The 17871-nt window shown below is 36.7% G+C and overlaps 1 protein-coding gene across 2 annotated transcripts in view; it reads right to left on the bottom strand.

Moving 5' to 3' along the window:
- The window catches only part of rras2 (RAS related 2), a 41579-nt gene extending 24505 nt beyond the window's left edge, over positions 1 to 17074 (bottom strand). Inside the window, exons 1-2 of one of the 2 annotated variants that reach the window (XM_056268575.1) lie at positions 16713 to 17073; positions 5970 to 6059 (exon numbers count right to left, since the gene is read on the bottom strand). Coding sequence is in view for 1 of the 2 variants with exons in the window: in XM_056268574.1 (XP_056124549.1) it covers positions 16713 to 16814 (102 nt within the window). In the remaining variant the exon portion in view is untranslated. Of the gene's footprint in view, positions 1 to 5969; positions 6060 to 16712 lie in introns of both variants that reach the window. The other variant, XM_056268574.1, reaches the window with a different exon arrangement.
- Between the last annotated feature and the right edge of the window lie 797 nt (positions 17075 to 17871).

Here is a 17871-nt window from a genome sequence, read left to right as displayed (position 1 = left end):
GGGTCGTGAAGCAGGCTGTGAGACACGTCCGTCACCTGTTGAGGAGCTCTCTGGCCCCCTGCTTTCTATACGACAGCCCTCCAACAGCTGCGCTGTCTAAACTGATTCAGCAGACTGGGAAGATCTCCTGCAGTACAGTGATCAGTTGGATACGGATGACATTGACATTGATGATGTGTGCTTTAATTAAGCAGCAGAACTGATTACACAAATACCGATTATATTAAATGATTATACAAAATATATTATGAAAGGTCCTCATTTATTGCACTACAAAGGCCTTTGGCTGGTCACAGGAAATGGGATTATTAGAATCACTGAGCCTGGATTTCTGAAATCCTCAGTTCCTGTCAACTCCGACAACGTGAATGAATTTCAGGAATCCATGGCATTGGATTACTATCAGTTTGTCTGAACTAAAAGTAAACAGCTTACAGCTAACATGCGAGCTTGCAGTCGATTATAAAAAGGGGTAGGGTTTGCGGACGAAATGACTGGAGTCTGCCATACGTCACGAGAGAGAAGTCTGTCGTTTCAGCAGAATATTCTGATATTTAAAATTACTTAGATATTTTTTGGTTGCACTTTTTTCTTAAGGTGACGTAGTTACATTGTACTTACTCAAATAAGTACTAAGTATTATTAATTAACTACATTCATAATTATGCATAATTTAATGTTATTATTATAGTAAATACATGTAGTAACGTGTAACTACGTAATAATAAATTGTTAGCCATGGGCGTAGATTACGCGGGGGACGTGTAAGAAAACGTCAAGCACTTTAAGTTGTCATGTGGTATCCGAAATGTGTTGCACAATGATGAGTAACTCTGCCTATTTCTCTTGTTGAATAATTAACAAGTTTTGTTGGAAATTGAAAATATTCACTACCCGCAAAAACGTGCACTTATTTTCAGGGTTTTTTTATTCGTAATGTCTTCCATTTTCACAGATATGTTACCAAAGCCCTTCAAATTAAAATAAATATGGTGATTGTTAATGTTGAATTTCGATTTTCATGCATTAACTATATCTGCTTGAATCAGGCAGCGTTGTAACATGTGTACATGATGTTTAACATATATAATTCGGTAACACTTTACAATTAGATAAAAAAGTTGTCTTGAAAAAGCCTAACCAGAAAGTTTGAAGTAGCCTACTTTTAAAAGCTTGAAGTTTGAAGGTTTTAAATTTGAAAGTTTTAGTTTAGTAAGATAGATAAGATTAGGATAGATGATAGAAGATAGAAGATAGATAGATATAACTAAAATAGCTAATGTAACCTTATTGTACCCTAAGTTTGAAGGTTTTAAATTTGAAAGTTTTAGTTTAGTAAGATAGATAAGATTAGGATAGATGATAGTAAGATAGATAAGATTAGGATAGATGATAGAAGATAGATAGATATAACTAAAATAGCTAATGTAACCTTACCCTAAGTTTGAAGGTTTTAAATTTGAAAGTTTTAGTTTAGTAAGATAGATAAGATTAGGATAGATGATAGAAGATAGAAGATAGATAGATATAACTAAAATAGCTAATGTAACCTTATTGTACCCTAAGTTTGAAGGTTTTAAATTTGAAAGTTTTAGTTTAGTAAGATAGATAAGATTAGGATAGATGATAGATAGATAAGATTAGGATAGGTGATAGATAGATAAGATTAGGATAGATGATAGACAGACAGACAGACAGACAGACAGACAGACAGATAGACAGATAGACAGATAGACAGATAGACAGATAGACAGATAGATAGATAGATAGATAGATAGATAGATAGATAGATAGATAGATAGATAGATAGATAGATAGATAGATAGATAGATAGATAGATCTAAAATAGCTAATGTAACCTTATTGTAAAGTGTTACCTATAATTCAATATAAATGCCGTATGCAATTGTATGCATTAATGTTCTGATGTAGGTCTTAATTTATAGGGTTCATTGGTATTATTGCACATGTTTTTTCTGTGTTAAGATTGATCAAGAAACAGGCAACCTATAGGGTTGTCAGGTCAGAAAGAGGATGACACAAACAAAAGAAACTAAACAGGTGAAAAGTGATAGTGTGGCTTTTAAAAACACCTGCTATTGCATTTTTTTATATACATTGTATAAAATCTACAACAGGTGTTTGTAGTGCCATATATATATAGACCAATCATAAAATTGCCATTAGGAAAACATAGGAAAAATCATTTAATTCAAATTATTGGTTATTGTTCAGCAGTGTGCTTAATTTATTCTGTATGTCACAATTCCCTGTATCTCCATATTTCAAATGCTTCTTTATTGTCAATAGAGAGAGCCAAAAGTTAATTTAGAGTTGAGAGTGAATGAGGCAGAAAGTTTCAAGGAGGCTTCAGAGGTGAGGGAAAACAAATGACTAGAATAAGTTAAGAAAATTGTTTAGTTTTTTTCCATTACACATTCATTGTGTTTTATGTCTACACTGCCTTGCATAGCCAAAACAAAGTAACTACACATTTTGTGAAAAGTTATGACTACAGTTTTAGCTAAAATTGACTAAGGATGTGGCTTAGATTTGGAGACAAAAAAGCCTTTGTTGTGTACAGTTTATTGTATGAATGTGTAAACTGAAAGGAATATACAAAATATTTAGCAGCACGGTCTATGTTGAAATATTTCTGATACCTTTAACTTAGACTTATCAGACTAATTTGTACTTTTTTTATAGACAGAGCAGAGGGGATCAGACATGTTGACAGTTGTAAAAGGAGGTGGGTCTTCAGTACCTGTATTAAAACCCCACCAACCAGATCCCAAGACTATTGTGTGTCAGGAGCTTCTGGACAAAATTCTAAAATTTCAGGCTCAGTGGTACCAAGATTTTGCATGGCTTCATTTTGATCAAATAATCTGCTGCTTTTGAACAAACCAGCCTAAAAAGAAAGGCATAAATGAAATGACACTAACTGTTTATTGCATCTTATTGTTCTACTGATTTAAGGTCTCCTTACTGTGACATGTTTGTCAATTGAGTTCAATACATCTTTGCAATTGTGTGGTTTGAGTGACATTCCTTCCTGAAATGTGGACTAGAATAAAGTAGAGTGAATTTGCAAGTATCCATTACTGTGTGCCATTCACATACAAAACAACTACACAAAAAACTATTTGAAATATGTAAACAATATAGTGCAATATACAATACCATGTGCTATATAAAGTACAGAACATCTGAATTTCTTTCTTTCTTTCTTGTTTTATTGCTTTAAACAAATAGCATATTAAGCCAATTAAGCAAAAACCTGTAAACAAAGGTCTGAAAAAAAATGGTATAACGCTTGACATTCTGTCCCCCTCACTTTTGAAATGATGGCTATGCCCCTGGTGTTACCTATTATATATATATGAAAAATTATGGATACATTTTTTGTCTGATCAATAACATGCATTTAAAAAAGGTGAATTTTCATTTCATGCCAACTTTAAATGATGGTGGTGCATGCTGGGCTAGAGCTGAGGGGAATGGGTGGCTCATACTGGGCTAGACCAGGGGACAGGGTGAGGTATGTATGAACACTGAGGGCACATGAGGAATGCAGGGAAGGGGGGCTGATTCACTGGCCAGACTTCCGGGGGAAGGCGCCATTAACTCAAGTGACTTAAAGAGCAGCTGAACTGTAACTTCATCAAAGCCCCCTATAAAGCCACTGACCCCGTGGCACGTGCCTGTGTGGAAAATCATCAGGGCAGGCAATGCCAAAAGGCTTAAACGTACATTTGTCAATAACAACTGCAATTGTCTGGGGGTGTGATACCAAGTAAGCACTTTCACAACATCCCCCCGTGTGCGACTGTTCCACACTTACTGCCACAATAAAGACTTGCATGTTACCCACCCAGCTTCAGAAAGCAAATAACTTGCAAAGCTTGCAAAAATAGAATAGAGAGCAGTTCTGTTTCAATATTTTGGGGTTGGTAAGATTTTTTTAAATGTTTTTGAAAGAAGTCTCTTGTGCTCACCAAGGCTGTATTTATTAGATTAAATATACAGGGGAAACAAGCAACATTATAAAATATTATTACAATTTAAGATAACTGTTTTCAATTTGTTTCAATAATAATAATTATTATTATTAACGTTAAGGTAACACTTAACAATAAGGTATCATTTGTTAACATTAGTTAATGTATATAAGTAACATGTACTAACAATGAACAATACATTTGTTACAGTATTTTTTAATCTTTGTTGATGTTAGTTAATAAAAAGACAGTCGTTCATTGTTTGTTCATGTTAATTCACAGTGCATTAACTAATGTAACAATTACATTTTATTTTAATAATGTATTAGTAAATGTTGAAATTAACATTAACTAAGATTAATAAATGATGTAGAAGTATTGTTCATTGTTAATTCAAGTTAACTAAAGTAGTTAATTAATGAAATCTTATTGTAAAGTGTTACCATTATGAATGTTGAAATGGATAACATTTTTGTGCAATATTTTTTGTGCATAATATTTTTGTGCAATATTTTTTTATATATATTTATATAACTGTGATTCTTTGATGAATAGAAAGCTTAAAAGAAAATCTTTTATTTGACATAGAAACCTTTTGTAACATTATACATGTATTTAATTTATCTTTTGATCAATTTAATGTGTCCTTCCTGAATAAAACAAAGTATTAAAAAAAAAACCTCTTACTGAACCAAAAACTAACGGTAGTGTATATACTCCAATAATAAATGTTCCAACCAACAGAGCAACTCAAGCCTGAAATACAACTTAAATGCAAAGTATATTTAAATTTATCTGACATGTTCTAGCATTAGAAAAAAACACTGAACGTCTGGTAACATAATGCAACAGAAAACAGGTGTCTCAAAACATGTTTTTAAAAGTTGAACTACTTAAAACTTAAACTTAAAACTTGACGCAGTGTCTATAGATTCTGATGCTGAAAATAACTGTGATACATGATGCGTTGACCAAAGATGTCAGTCTGAATCACCTGTACATAGAATTCTTTTTTTTTTTTTTTAAATAGTGTAGACTGGAAGCAAGAACACGTCCTGTGTCAACACGTATGTCTACCTCGGACATATTGACAAACTTCACTGCAAAATGAATTGCTGTGGATCAAAACGACATATTGATTCCTAAAGTTACTTTTTGTAATGTCAGTTATTTACAATATCAAGAGTATTTTCAGCAAATATCTGATATTGATATGCTATTATTTGTTACCGATTAGGTTAATTAATCAGCATATCATGCCATTAATTTTATTCAATTTAATTTTAAAATTTTGAATCAACTGACTAATAAAAATATCATGTCTGTTTTGGAACAGAGACAAATTCACAAAAAATAACTGGAAGTGTTTTGGCTTTAATTGTATGTCAGATATATCAATAAGCAGATATTAAATCAGATGTCAAACTTATGAATATGCTCAGCCGATGTTGTGGCAGACTGTTTGACATGACAGATCTCCTTATATTACCCTCATTTAAACCTAATAAACGATTAGCGTAATAGAAATACAAACATTCTTTGGGAAAAACAAACATAATTTGCACAATTCCAAGAAAAGCATTGTTTAACCTCAAAATCTACTCATTCAAGCATACCACAGATTATATGTTTGTTACGCAATGGAAATGGTGTTTTTTCTTCTAGAGTAGAAACATAGAAAAGGTGTGGAATAATCTTCAGAGCACAGCGTGAAGCAGAAGGTGTGAGTTATGATTCAGTCAATAGATGTTCATCCAGCAGTTAGCACAAGTAAACAGGATACCTCAGAAGAACGCGAGCCACATAAAAGCCGCAGAAGTTAACGAAAGAGGCAGTATGCGAATGAGAGACGTGTGTGGGCGCCCTCAACAAACATAGCCTACATACCCTCCCCCTCTCGTGAAGAGTCACACTCCTCTCCTTCAAGCACACACACACACACTCAAAACACATGTAACCCAAACTTACCACTACTGCAAACAGCTACCCTAACCAGTGCAGAGCTGTGTTTCCAGAAGCAAGGCAAATCAGAAAAGAGTGACTTCATTTAAATGAGGGCTGAAAAACAACCAAGAGGTGTATTATTAGATGAGCCGGGCGTGTATAACCTACAATAGACGGGCAAGTAAATGAGGTACGCCATGTGCTCCATTTCTTATGATGAGGTGTAGCCTCCTGAGACACTGCAATGAATTGGCCTGTCGCTGTGCTTTATTAAAGAACCGGATAAGTCAGCACAGCGGTGGGTAAGCTATACAGCTGGGACGAAGCATAACCCCTTTAAGAAGTTTATGCTTACAGCATCTGCCTAATGTGCTAGTTTGATTCAATGGATTTCTGTAAGGATCACGGTGAGGCGTCTGGGCCTCTTACTGGATTTTAAATAAAGCAAAGGCCTCATGTAGACGTTCCTGACTCTGGTCTGATCAAGGTACTATTCCTTAAAGAGGTCATGTCATATATTTTTAGGACTTAATTTTTCCACTGAAATCCATTTAATTCAAATCAATTATTGAATTAAATAATGCTAAACACCGGTTTGTGGGTTTGTTATCAAAGAACTCTGGAATGTCAAGTGTATCATGGTTTTCTAAATAATTAGATTAACAATAATGCATCAATGTTCTCAAAAAAGAGACATCTAAAATGAATAGCTGCATGAGGTGAAGCTCAAGAGTGAATGAACATCAGTAAACTGAAGCCCAGTCTATAGAACACATACTGTAGGCTATGAGATTAATCAGATAAAGATACACAACATAAACGTAACATTAAGACTTGTATCTGCATAAAAGGTTGCAAATGCAAGTAAACTTGAACTAAGTTACATGCTAGTCAGAATGTGTAACTCCCGTTGTGGATGCGCTCTTCCCGTAACAAGGCGTTGAAGCACTGGCAACTAAAGCACAAAGAATTTACAACATGTTATAGTGTTCTCATTATAAGTGCAACATGACATCATGACTTTGCGTAAACATACACGCCACTTTCAAGTCAAGTGGCGTGTTATCTATACGCATTTTGAGCTATCCGCATGTATGTCCACGCCGAAACGAACCGTCATCTTTTGCGTGTATGTCTACGCCGTTAAATGTCCGAGTGATTCCGCGTGTATGTTAAATGTCCGAGCGAAACGAAGCAAAATGTAGATCTACATCTGGGGAGCGATATTTTTGTTCCTAGGATGGTAGGGGAAGACTCATAAATGGTATTAACCCCAGTGACGGGTAGGTTTAGGGTCGGGGTTGGGGTAGGTCATATATTTATATATACAGTAATATAACGTTAAGTCAACGGCGTTGATAAACACGCTGAAAAGCGATTATGCGTGTTGATAGCACGCCAAAAATGGAAATAATAAATAGCAATAAATAAAAAGCAGGAATAAATAATAAAGAAAGTGCAGCATTCTTTGTCTGCTTAAAGAGATTCAGAAAATTATTTTATCATTTACTCACCCTCATGTCGTTTCAATGACTTTCTTTCTTCTGACAACATGAGGGTGAGAAAATTATAAGTGAATTTTCATTTTTAGGTAAACTATCCCTTTAATCTAGAATATCCAAATCAAGGCCATTAGGGGGTATCTTGCTACAATGTTTCTGTAATCACCCAAATGTGAACAATTTTCAGGCCAACAACAACCCACAAAACGTCACACCATTAGTGTGACACTACATAAGAAATTATTTGGGGAAAAGAGAAAGAACATCACCAAGATGACCATTCCACAATGTGCTAACGTGTTCACATGACCAACAAAAACAGGCCCATTACAAACTGACAATCACATTTTTCAAACTGTTATTATGTGCTAACTGAGAAAGTACGCATACAACTAACAATATTTAGCTAGTGCAATGTTGGCTTGAGCTAACAGCTACTCTAGAGAGTATCAGATCAGACATGAGGACATTAACTATGACTCCACTCATAGGTGTTTGGTCAGAGTCCATTCTGTTTATCACTCTGGGAATAAATTAAATAAAATGCATGATTTATTGGTATTAAAATGGGTATGAAAAAACATGATCGGTGCATCACTATAAATCATTGCTGATATTTTTCTTTTTATTTGTTGTTTATTTGCTTTATAAGAGGCCAAACTGGCCTTAAACCAAAAATATCTGTAACCATTTGATATCAGAGGCAACCACAGCATTTTAATCATGATGCAAACAAAGATGCTAACACACGTAGCAAGAGCAGTTGTTTTTTATTTGAACTAGATTGTATAATTTTATGTTGTATAATTTCAAGATTTAAAGCAAAACAGAGTGGTCTGACTTCAGATTTGTGCAATTATGCTACATAAAACACCTGCACAAAACAAAAACAGCAGAAGGATTAAAAAATAATAAATTAAAATGCAAATTCACTCTCTGGCAGAAGGGGGCGTTTATGGAATAGCAGCATGTATTTGGGTACCGCTGTACAAAGCAACGCTGCGCTTATAAACACAACTTTATACTGAGGTAAGGAAAAGAAAATGCCATCAAAACTTTTCAGAAGACAGTCAGTTCCCTCCAGAGATAAATTTATATAACCCCCCACCCCTAATTAAATATTTATATTTTTCTTCCTATATATCAAGAATCGTGAACAGTGAGCTTGCTGTGCCTGGTAGCCTACAGTATTTTCTCTCCTTTTTGCGTCCGTCTTCAGTGTGTCCCGTCTCTGGCCTGTGTTAATATCCTGACTTCTGTTGACAGACTTCGTAGTATTTCTACACAAATTACATTTTGGGAAATGATTGCAATGCAAAGCCAAAAAAAAAACTAAAAACCGGTCAACCGGTGCATCCTTCAGAAATCATTCTAATATGCTGATTTGGTGCTCAAGATTTCATATTATTATTATCATTGTTGAAAACAGTGCTGCATCATTTTTTTAGGATTCTTTGATGAATAGAAAGTTCAAGAAAAGAACATGCATTTATTTGAGATAGGCTTAGAAATCTTTTGTAACATTATACAGTTTTAAATGTCTTTATTGTGACTTTTGATCAATTTAATCCATCCTTGAATAACAGTTATGGGAAAGCTGAGAGGTCCTTCATTTGAGCAGGTAAGGCTGCTTTTAACTAAGCCACATAAGCTTAGAGAAAATAGTAGCATGTTTTTATCAGTGCAGCAGTGTGAGAAATCACCAGGTGAGTCTGCAGGAAGAAAACAACATCTATACTCTCACTTTTTTAGCTGCTTCACTTAAAAACACAGCCTCCCACACACAGTCCTTCACATTTAATACTGTCAAACCTATTGTGAACAAATAACTCAAACCTGTTTTGTAAACTATACCATCCGATTTAATAAGAAAAAAAGATCTGACTTTAAGGGATCATGAACTGCATTGTTTTATAATGTTTCCTGGGGTGCACTTATAATGTTAGTATGATTTTTACATAAAATGTTTTCATAATTTAGAAATAAAAGGCTGAATCTGATTTGAATGCTGTTTAAAGGGGCATGTCTGCTGTGAGACTTCAGTGTAAACGCCCACTGCTGTGAGTGGCTAACATCCTTGCATATGAAATAAGTATGAAAGGTTGCAGTGATGAGCATTGTAGCCGATCAGACATGTTGAGCGCATGAATGCAGTGATCTCATCATTGAAACTCGATTTCTAAACTCTAACGAATGCTTTTATCATAACTAACAGTACAATGTGCAACAGTCCATGGTGGAAACACGATGTAAAAAAGAGATTCGTTGATTATAACGAGAGTTTTGGCGAGAGTTCAGAACTCAGTTATGAATATGATATGATATGATATGAGCACAGTAGCCTATGTGTTACTAAACATGACAGTGAAGATGGATAGGTTAAACCACGGGCGTAATTTCCTATGGGGACAGGGGGGACATGTCCCACTTTTCAAAATCCTGTTTGTTTTTTCCAAGCGCGTCCGCGCCGCATCGAGATAAAAACATCTCAACTTTTCAGAATGCCGCAAGCGCACCGTAGGTCACGTGACAAGAATCAACCACAGCAACGACAGACGCCTCCGGAGCGCAACCGCCCAAGCGGAAAAAGGAGAACGCGGCGCGCCTAGCGTTTTCTACGCGTTTTTAGGCGCTATGTGAATGGCACCCAAGGCATTTTAAGTCAATCTACTGCAGTATCTCCTCTCTCAATCAGTAGAAAATGTGGTTAACAACCAGTCATGCTTGAAAAAAAAAATAATAACGTCATATACCATGAAACCGGTATAATTTTGAAAAAATACTGTGACATAAATTTTTGGTCATACCGCCCAGCACTATGAAATGTACCGAACAAACAAACAATACTCAACTGAGACATTCACATTGTTGAAAAAATAAATAACCACATTCCTAGATCACTGCTTCTCTCATGAAGACAAAAAGGAGGGCTACAGCGGTTTTACGATTTTCAGAGAATGACAACTTCTTTACAAAAAGCTATCCTATTGCTTCAGAAGATATAAAATATAGTGTATGAGTCAAACCTTTTGGAGGAAAGAAAGTCTATACTGGTGTGCAACAAAATGAGGGTGAGTAAATAAAATATCTTTATGGGGCTAATCTTTTAAACCACAGTATACGATTCTAAATATAAAAGATAAGGAAATCAACTCCTTTTATGCTAGGTTGTGCATCAAATAGTGGTTTAAGAGATAAAAATCAAAGGATCCAACAGTAATCCCTCAAACCAATAGATACTAACCCTACCATTCATACGTTTAGGGAAGGTACAATTTTTAAAATATTTTTAAAGTCCCCCTGTAGTCAATAATTGCATCCCTTAAAACTCATCTTTGATCATCAAAATGACATATTTTAATGTTTTTTCCTGTGAATTTTTTTTCCTTACGCCTTAAAATAACTTGAATTTAACTCTACACACTTGCTTCATTTAGTATACGTGGTTCCTTGAATATGCAAATTAGCCCCGCCTCCACTCACTCACACCAGCAGAGATCCACTCAGCCAACTTATTGAGGTAAACGCTGCACAATGGTATTGCTCTTTACGTCGGACACATAACGGTAATTTATATGATTAGCCTTTTGACTGTGTTATCAAACATCTAATCGTGTTGCTAATGTTACACAAACCATGTTCCCATCTCAGAGTCAGAGAGCTGCCTTCTAACACTTAAGCATTCTTAGAAACACTTTGAACAACTCAGAACATCAGAGGAGAAAGGCATATAGTTCATCATAACATCGTAATATACATCATACACCCGCTATATTGCTAAATTTACCAGATTGTTCATATCAACAGAAAAAATATCGGCATAACCTGGTTTCTCATGAGACTCCCTTGCTTCAGGGCATAGTGATGAGTCCGCCAGCACGTTGACGTGATTGGATACAAGGTAGTTTGTGACGTGAGAAACACTAGCGATTTCAAACCGAGTTTTTGAAAATGTCTTTAGATCAATGCAGTTTTAAAGAGAAAATACTCAGCAATACTCTGTCTCGGCCTGTCGACGTCTCAGCTCCACATTGACTCCTCCCACTTTCGGCTCCACCAGACACCCTCTGCCTTTTGACTCTACCGGGTTCCCTCATCCCACCGGCTCCCCCTTGGTCAGTCATCACTCCTCCTCTGCCACGGACTTGCGGATATTCCGCTGCACTCCACCCCTATGACTGCAGCAGGCTCCTCTTTCCCTTCGGGTATGCCTCGGTCCTCCATCACACCGGCATTGCCTCGGGCCTTGGGCAGTCTAGCTCCTCCTCAGACGATCGTTGCCACGGGATTGCCTGGGCCTCCTTTGCTAGCGATGTCGCTCGTCTCCACTGGCTCTCCGTCTGCACCTTGGGATCCATCGGCTCTGCCTCCGTCGGTCGTCTCCCAGTTGATGTCAGCCTCCACGTCACCTTGGCTACTCCCTCCCTTGTCTCCACTGTGGGCTGTCATCTCTGGGCTCTGGGTCTGTGCCATCGGACGCCCTTCATCATCACCGCTCGTCGTCCGTATTTCACCATCACCCCATCATCTCCTTTCTTCCCTGTATCATCACCTCGGCCACCTCCAAAGCATCCCTCCATCCCTCCCTCACCTCTGCTACTACGGAGTGGGGTCACGCCTACTGGGAGGGGGCGTTCTGTCCAGTTATCTGGACTCATTCATCTTTCGTTTCACTTTCATGTACTTTCAGTTTGTTTTCATCAATCATGTTTCTTTGTCTTTGTTTCGCGCCACTCATCTGTTCCCATGGACACTAATCTTCCACCACAGCTGTACATCATTTATTTCGTTACCTCTGTGTATTTAGTTCCTCTGTGTTCAGTTTTCAGTTGTCGGTTGATGTTTGCGTGTTGTGTGTTTTAACCTTTGTTTCACACATCCTCTGTAACACTTTCTGTCAGTTCCTCAGTTTATTGTATTATTAAATCACTTCATATTGGATCCTGTGTACCTTCGTCTTCCTCCTGTGACAGCAATGGTGTTGACTTATGAATTTGCACATGGTTTGTCTTAAACCATATTAAAAACACCATTAAAACTTGATTTTCACCACAGAGGGACATTTAAGGAAATAAGTCACCAAGGCTGCATTTATTTGATCAAAAACACCAGTAATACTGTAAAATATTACAATTACAGTTATTAGTTTCTATTTTAATTTTTTTAATGTACTGTAATTTATTTCTGTGATGGCCAAGCTTAATTTTTAGCAGCCATTACTCCAGTCTTCAGTGTCACACAAACAATCCTTTAGAAATCATTCGTTGCTCAAGAAACATTTCTTTTTAGGGGTGTAGTACACATATTTATACTGAAAATGATCTGTACAGGTCAGTACCTAACGAATTCAGCGTTGATATATCCACTGAATTTGTAGAACTTCTCTGTGTGCGGAACATAATTTAAAACTAAAGAGTTTCCCCCCTAGAATGGGACTATATTGTTTATATCGATTTACTTTGATGTTGCGAACACATCTGAGAAATAACAAAGGACACATAGTGAGCTGCTCCTGAATAAGTGCATGATCCATGTTGTCTTAAACATAAGACGTGTTTTATAGTAAGCTCTTCAAACTAAATCATAAACCTACATAGCTTGCCTACTCTCAGATACGAATGTTGTTTAATGCATTTGAGATGCCTTTTCCTCAGTGTACACCTTGCGGTTGTATACTTAACTGTAACTGTTACAACTTCACACAAGTATTTCTATTTCGCATAAAGTTTTATCCTGACAATAAGCGAGCCAACGTTTAACTTTGCAGACTTTAATGAAAGAGTGGAGGCGCATAGATGGAGCGGATTAGAATGGAAGTGCAATAATTCTAACCTACCACCTTCTAAGCACTACATTCTAACCAACCTTCTAAGCACTTCAAATCTCTTCCCCCAATTACAAGTTTACAACAGCACCAGACTTTTTTTTTTTTTAAAGACAAACATAGTTTGTTCAGTAAACCACTGTTTAATAAAAAAAAGGTTGTTTTTTTCACCTTGCTGTATACCGAAAACATACCGACCGATGACTTCAAAACCGAGGTAATGGCTGATAAAAATTCAGCTTTGCGTTACAAAAATAAATTATATTTTAAAGTATATTCAAATAGAAAACCATTATTTTAAATTGTAATAGTATTTCACAATATTACCATGAGCCTCTGAGCTGGACGTTGTTGTTCCTGCTTTCTCTATAGTATAGGCCTTGTTTAAATCTAAAACACTCACATACGTACAATAACCACAAGCTCTGACCATGCTATAGCCGTAAGGAATGAGAGAGCCAGTGATAAGAGCTAATATTAGCTAACATGTGATCGTGCCTTCAACAGCGCCATGCTATGCTTAGTGTACTCTGAGACCATCTGAAGCGATAAAAAGGTCAGTGAGGCCTGCAACAATTTCACTTTCACACTTTTGCTAATGAGAAACAGCCGTTACTCACAAGAAGCTCAGCTGAGCACTAAAACCATCTAGGAGGTTGATGACAATGATGTTCTAGCAGCTGTAAATCACAAAGATTACAAACTACATTCACCCAACATTTTTTAAAGTTAAGAAAATAAAAAAAAATAATGACAAAATTCAGCTTGACTAGTAACTAACATTAAAAAAGATTAATAAATGCTTAACAAATGCATTGTTAGTTCATGTTAGCTAGCTAATACATTAACTAATGTTAACAAACGAGACCTTATTACCAAATATTATTAATTAAACAATTTATTAATTAATATCCACAACACAAGGTATAAAAAAAAAGTTTAAAACTGAAAAAATGACTAAAATCAACTTGAGATCTTGAGTAGATTATATTATTAATAAATCATAAAATTACAATAAAACAAGAAAAAATTTAATCTGCTACTAAATAATATCTGTATGAAACTCCATGAAAGGCCATATACTACAACACAGCTTGGATTGCATCACAATGACGTAAACTAATCCATTTTGGTCTGAGTCACATGCCTGACTGCCGCTGATGGCCGATGTCATGACGCTAGCTTGAGATCAACCAGTCTGTTTTTGTAGTGAAGTCATCATTGTGGCACCCTGTAGCCTATACGACTTACAAATGTATAGCAGTCAAGCAATGTTAATGCATCACTGCAGTTCTGCAACCAAATTTTGACTGCAATCAATTGTTTCCCAACAGCATAACTAACAAAGAATGTCATACATGCATCTAACATACTGCCGCAAAGAGGTGTGAGTCAGGAGGCAGCGAATAGTTTCCCATTCCCAAATACATACAAGAGACCGAGCAGGATTGGAGGGACTTCCTCTTCCGGCTTCTCCATGCCATGATCATTAACCCAACATGACTCAGAATGAAACCTCCCTGAGTAACACACATCTGAATGGGAAAGCCTGCAGTCAGAAAACAGCTGGGCTGTGCTTTCTCACTAGAACAGTCTTCTAGAAATACTCCACCAGGAAGGGTCTTCTTTGGTTTTCTTTGGGCTACTCTTGTTTTCACACATTTAGCACCTCTGAAATTCAACACAATCTTCTTACATCCCACACTTAACAGCGGATTTCCTTTCTGCATGCTGAAGTGTGTGTGTTTTTTTAGTTAATGTATAATTGTAGACTGCTTCTCATTACTATCTACAGGTGTTTTATTCAGCACATTTGCTAGCCACAGATCATGATGCCAACAAATGTTGATTATTAAGCTCAAATGTGGCACTATGGACCGGAATGTCCAACAAAATGGACCGGCTCTGAATCAGAAAGACGTGAGACTGACTGGCTGGTCACAAGCTCCTCTTCTCATATCGAAATCCTCTGACATTTCTCTTTAAAAATTCTCATTTTAGACTTCTAATTTGTGACAGGTGTTTTGGTTTGCTCTATCCTCTGCGCTTATTCCGCTTTAGTCAATACATCATGCGTTGGGTCAGAGGTCTGCCAGTGATAACCACACTGGAAGCCAGTGATTATAGTTTATAAAGTTATAAATATGGATATTTTTTTATAAACACATCGCTTTGCTTCAGAAGGACTTACCCCCTAAAGTCGTATGGATTACTTTTATGTTGGATGGATGTGCTTTTTTGGGCTTCAAAATCTCAGATGCTACTTACTCATATTATAAAGCTTGGAAGAGCCAGGATATTTTATAATGTAACTCCGATTGTGTTTGGCTGAAAGAGGAAAGTCATATACACCTAGGATGGCTTGAGGGTAAATTAATAATTTGAGTAAATTATGGGATCATTTTCATTTAAACTAAAGCCTTTAATATGCCATAATTGGACATAAACATACGCATAATTAAATTAATTAATTTAAATAAATACTTCTATCAAATTACTGCATGTCTTGATAAAAGACTCACACACAAACACACACACACACACACACACACACACACACACACACACACACACACACACACACACCTGTTTTCTTAAGATTAATATATTTATATGAGTAGCCTACATGAAGTACTGATTAATGGTCTGAAAAGATCAAATCAAAACAAATAGTACATTTGTGTTACAAACATTCTAGTTACCATCTCTGTTTAATTTTAATGCGTAAATGTTGGCAGGATACATGTTTTGTCCCATGTCTGAACAATAACTACCGAACCTGTTCCTGCATTTTTTTACTACAATAATTTGGTATTGTAAAATACCCTGTCACCAACAATTAAAATTACATGATTCTGAAATCTTCTTACACTAGAAATGCCATTTTCATTACTACAGATTTGACAGAAGAAACTACAGTAAGTTAACCAAGGTATTCTGGCAGAAAGATGGTCAATTTCTAAGGGACAATATCAAAAAGAAGGGGGAAAAACTTCTTTCAATATTGTTTTACATGTTGCATAACTTTGTTATACAGTCTTTAAATATAATTATAGTCCCTATATTGCCTTTGAAAGGTCAAACAAACGTCCTATATTCAATCATTTTAAGTAAAACAGCATAAAATGCAACAGTTTACGAAAGTGTTTCTCGTGTCTATGAACTACAGCATCGCTACAGAGTTTTAACCCTAACTAGTAGCCTACAATCATTAACTCTTGCGTTTTCCCTGCTATGTTTATGTTTACGTTTACGTTTAGGCAGTAATTTTCTTGAATATAAGCGAAGAGTTAATTTGACGCAGGCCTCGCTTGGATTCCTGAACCCCCCTTTCCGCTTATGGGGTCCCCATTTCTGTGAGCAAGATCCACCCATATGTGCTACACACACTCACATCAAAGGGCCGAAACCCTCATAACATTCCGCCATCTCTCCGCTTACCTGGATAAACTGGATAGTTAAAGCTGATTTTCCGACGCCACCACCTCCGACGACCACCAGGCGATATTTCTCCTGCACTGAGCCGTCCTTCCAGCCAGCCATCGGGGACACGCTGCTGCTCTCGCTCCGCTGTCTAAACACACGCACACCGAGCCACTTTACTCTGTGACAGGCCTTCAGATGGAGAATTGCAGTGGAAAAATGCGATACGGCGTTAAGGCGCTGTGTGAACTCAGTGGTAATCCGTACGAGATGAGAAAAGTACGAGCACAGCCTGTGGGAAATGCATTCACTGCTGCCTCAAGTCCATACGCCCTCGTCTAAATCGCTACCAGGCACTGACTGCCTGTGCTGCAAGATGAGGGGAAGATAGGGCTAATCAGTTCAGCTAGTACACGCAGAGACGCTAGGGGGCGCACACTGCTATTCCCGGCCTGTGTGTGTTGGTTTGTAGCTCGTCAAGTGAATGTATTGATCTATCTCAATTACTAAAAATCAAAAATTGTGTAGTAAAAGTTTAAGTCTGCCATTGAGAAACCCATATTATGAATATTGTCTATGGTGGTCCTCCTGGGCTATCTTATGGTCATTCACTGCCAAGGCTGGGGGACGAGTTAAAGGGATAGTTCACCCAAGAATGAAGATTCTGTCATAATTTACCTGTATGAGTTTCTTTCTTCTGTTGAACACAAAAGAAGATATTTTGAAGAATGTTGGTAGTCAAACAGTTGATGGACCCCATTGACTTCCATTTAATTTTTTCCCTATGGAAGTCAATGGGGCCCATGCCCATCAAATTTGGTCATCCATGTTCTTCAAAACATATTTTTTTTGTGTTCAGCAGAAAAAAAGAAATTCATACTGGTTTGGAACAACTTGTCTTGATGGTGTGTAAATGATTACATAATTTTTGGGTGAACTATGCCTTCAAGTCCAACAAACCATCTTAGGCTGGTTTAAGTTTTACATTGCTTTGTGCTAAAAGAATAAATGTACATTTGAATCTTCTAAATCAGTGGTTCTCAGCCAGGGCTCAAATTTATGTATACCTGAACAACATTTTTATTTCACCATCATGGTTCCCACAGTCTTAGAAAATGCATATTTTTCATATGCAAAATGCAAATGGTTATATGCAGGGATTTTAAAAGGGTGACTT

Source organism: Rhinichthys klamathensis, unplaced genomic scaffold, assembly GCF_029890125.1.
Source record: "Rhinichthys klamathensis goyatoka isolate OS25496 unplaced genomic scaffold, OSU_Roscu_1.1 h1tg000275l_1, whole genome shotgun sequence".
Lineage (NCBI taxonomy): Eukaryota > Metazoa > Chordata > Actinopteri > Cypriniformes > Leuciscidae > Rhinichthys > Rhinichthys klamathensis.
This window is presented reverse-complemented; position numbering and strand designations above follow the sequence as displayed.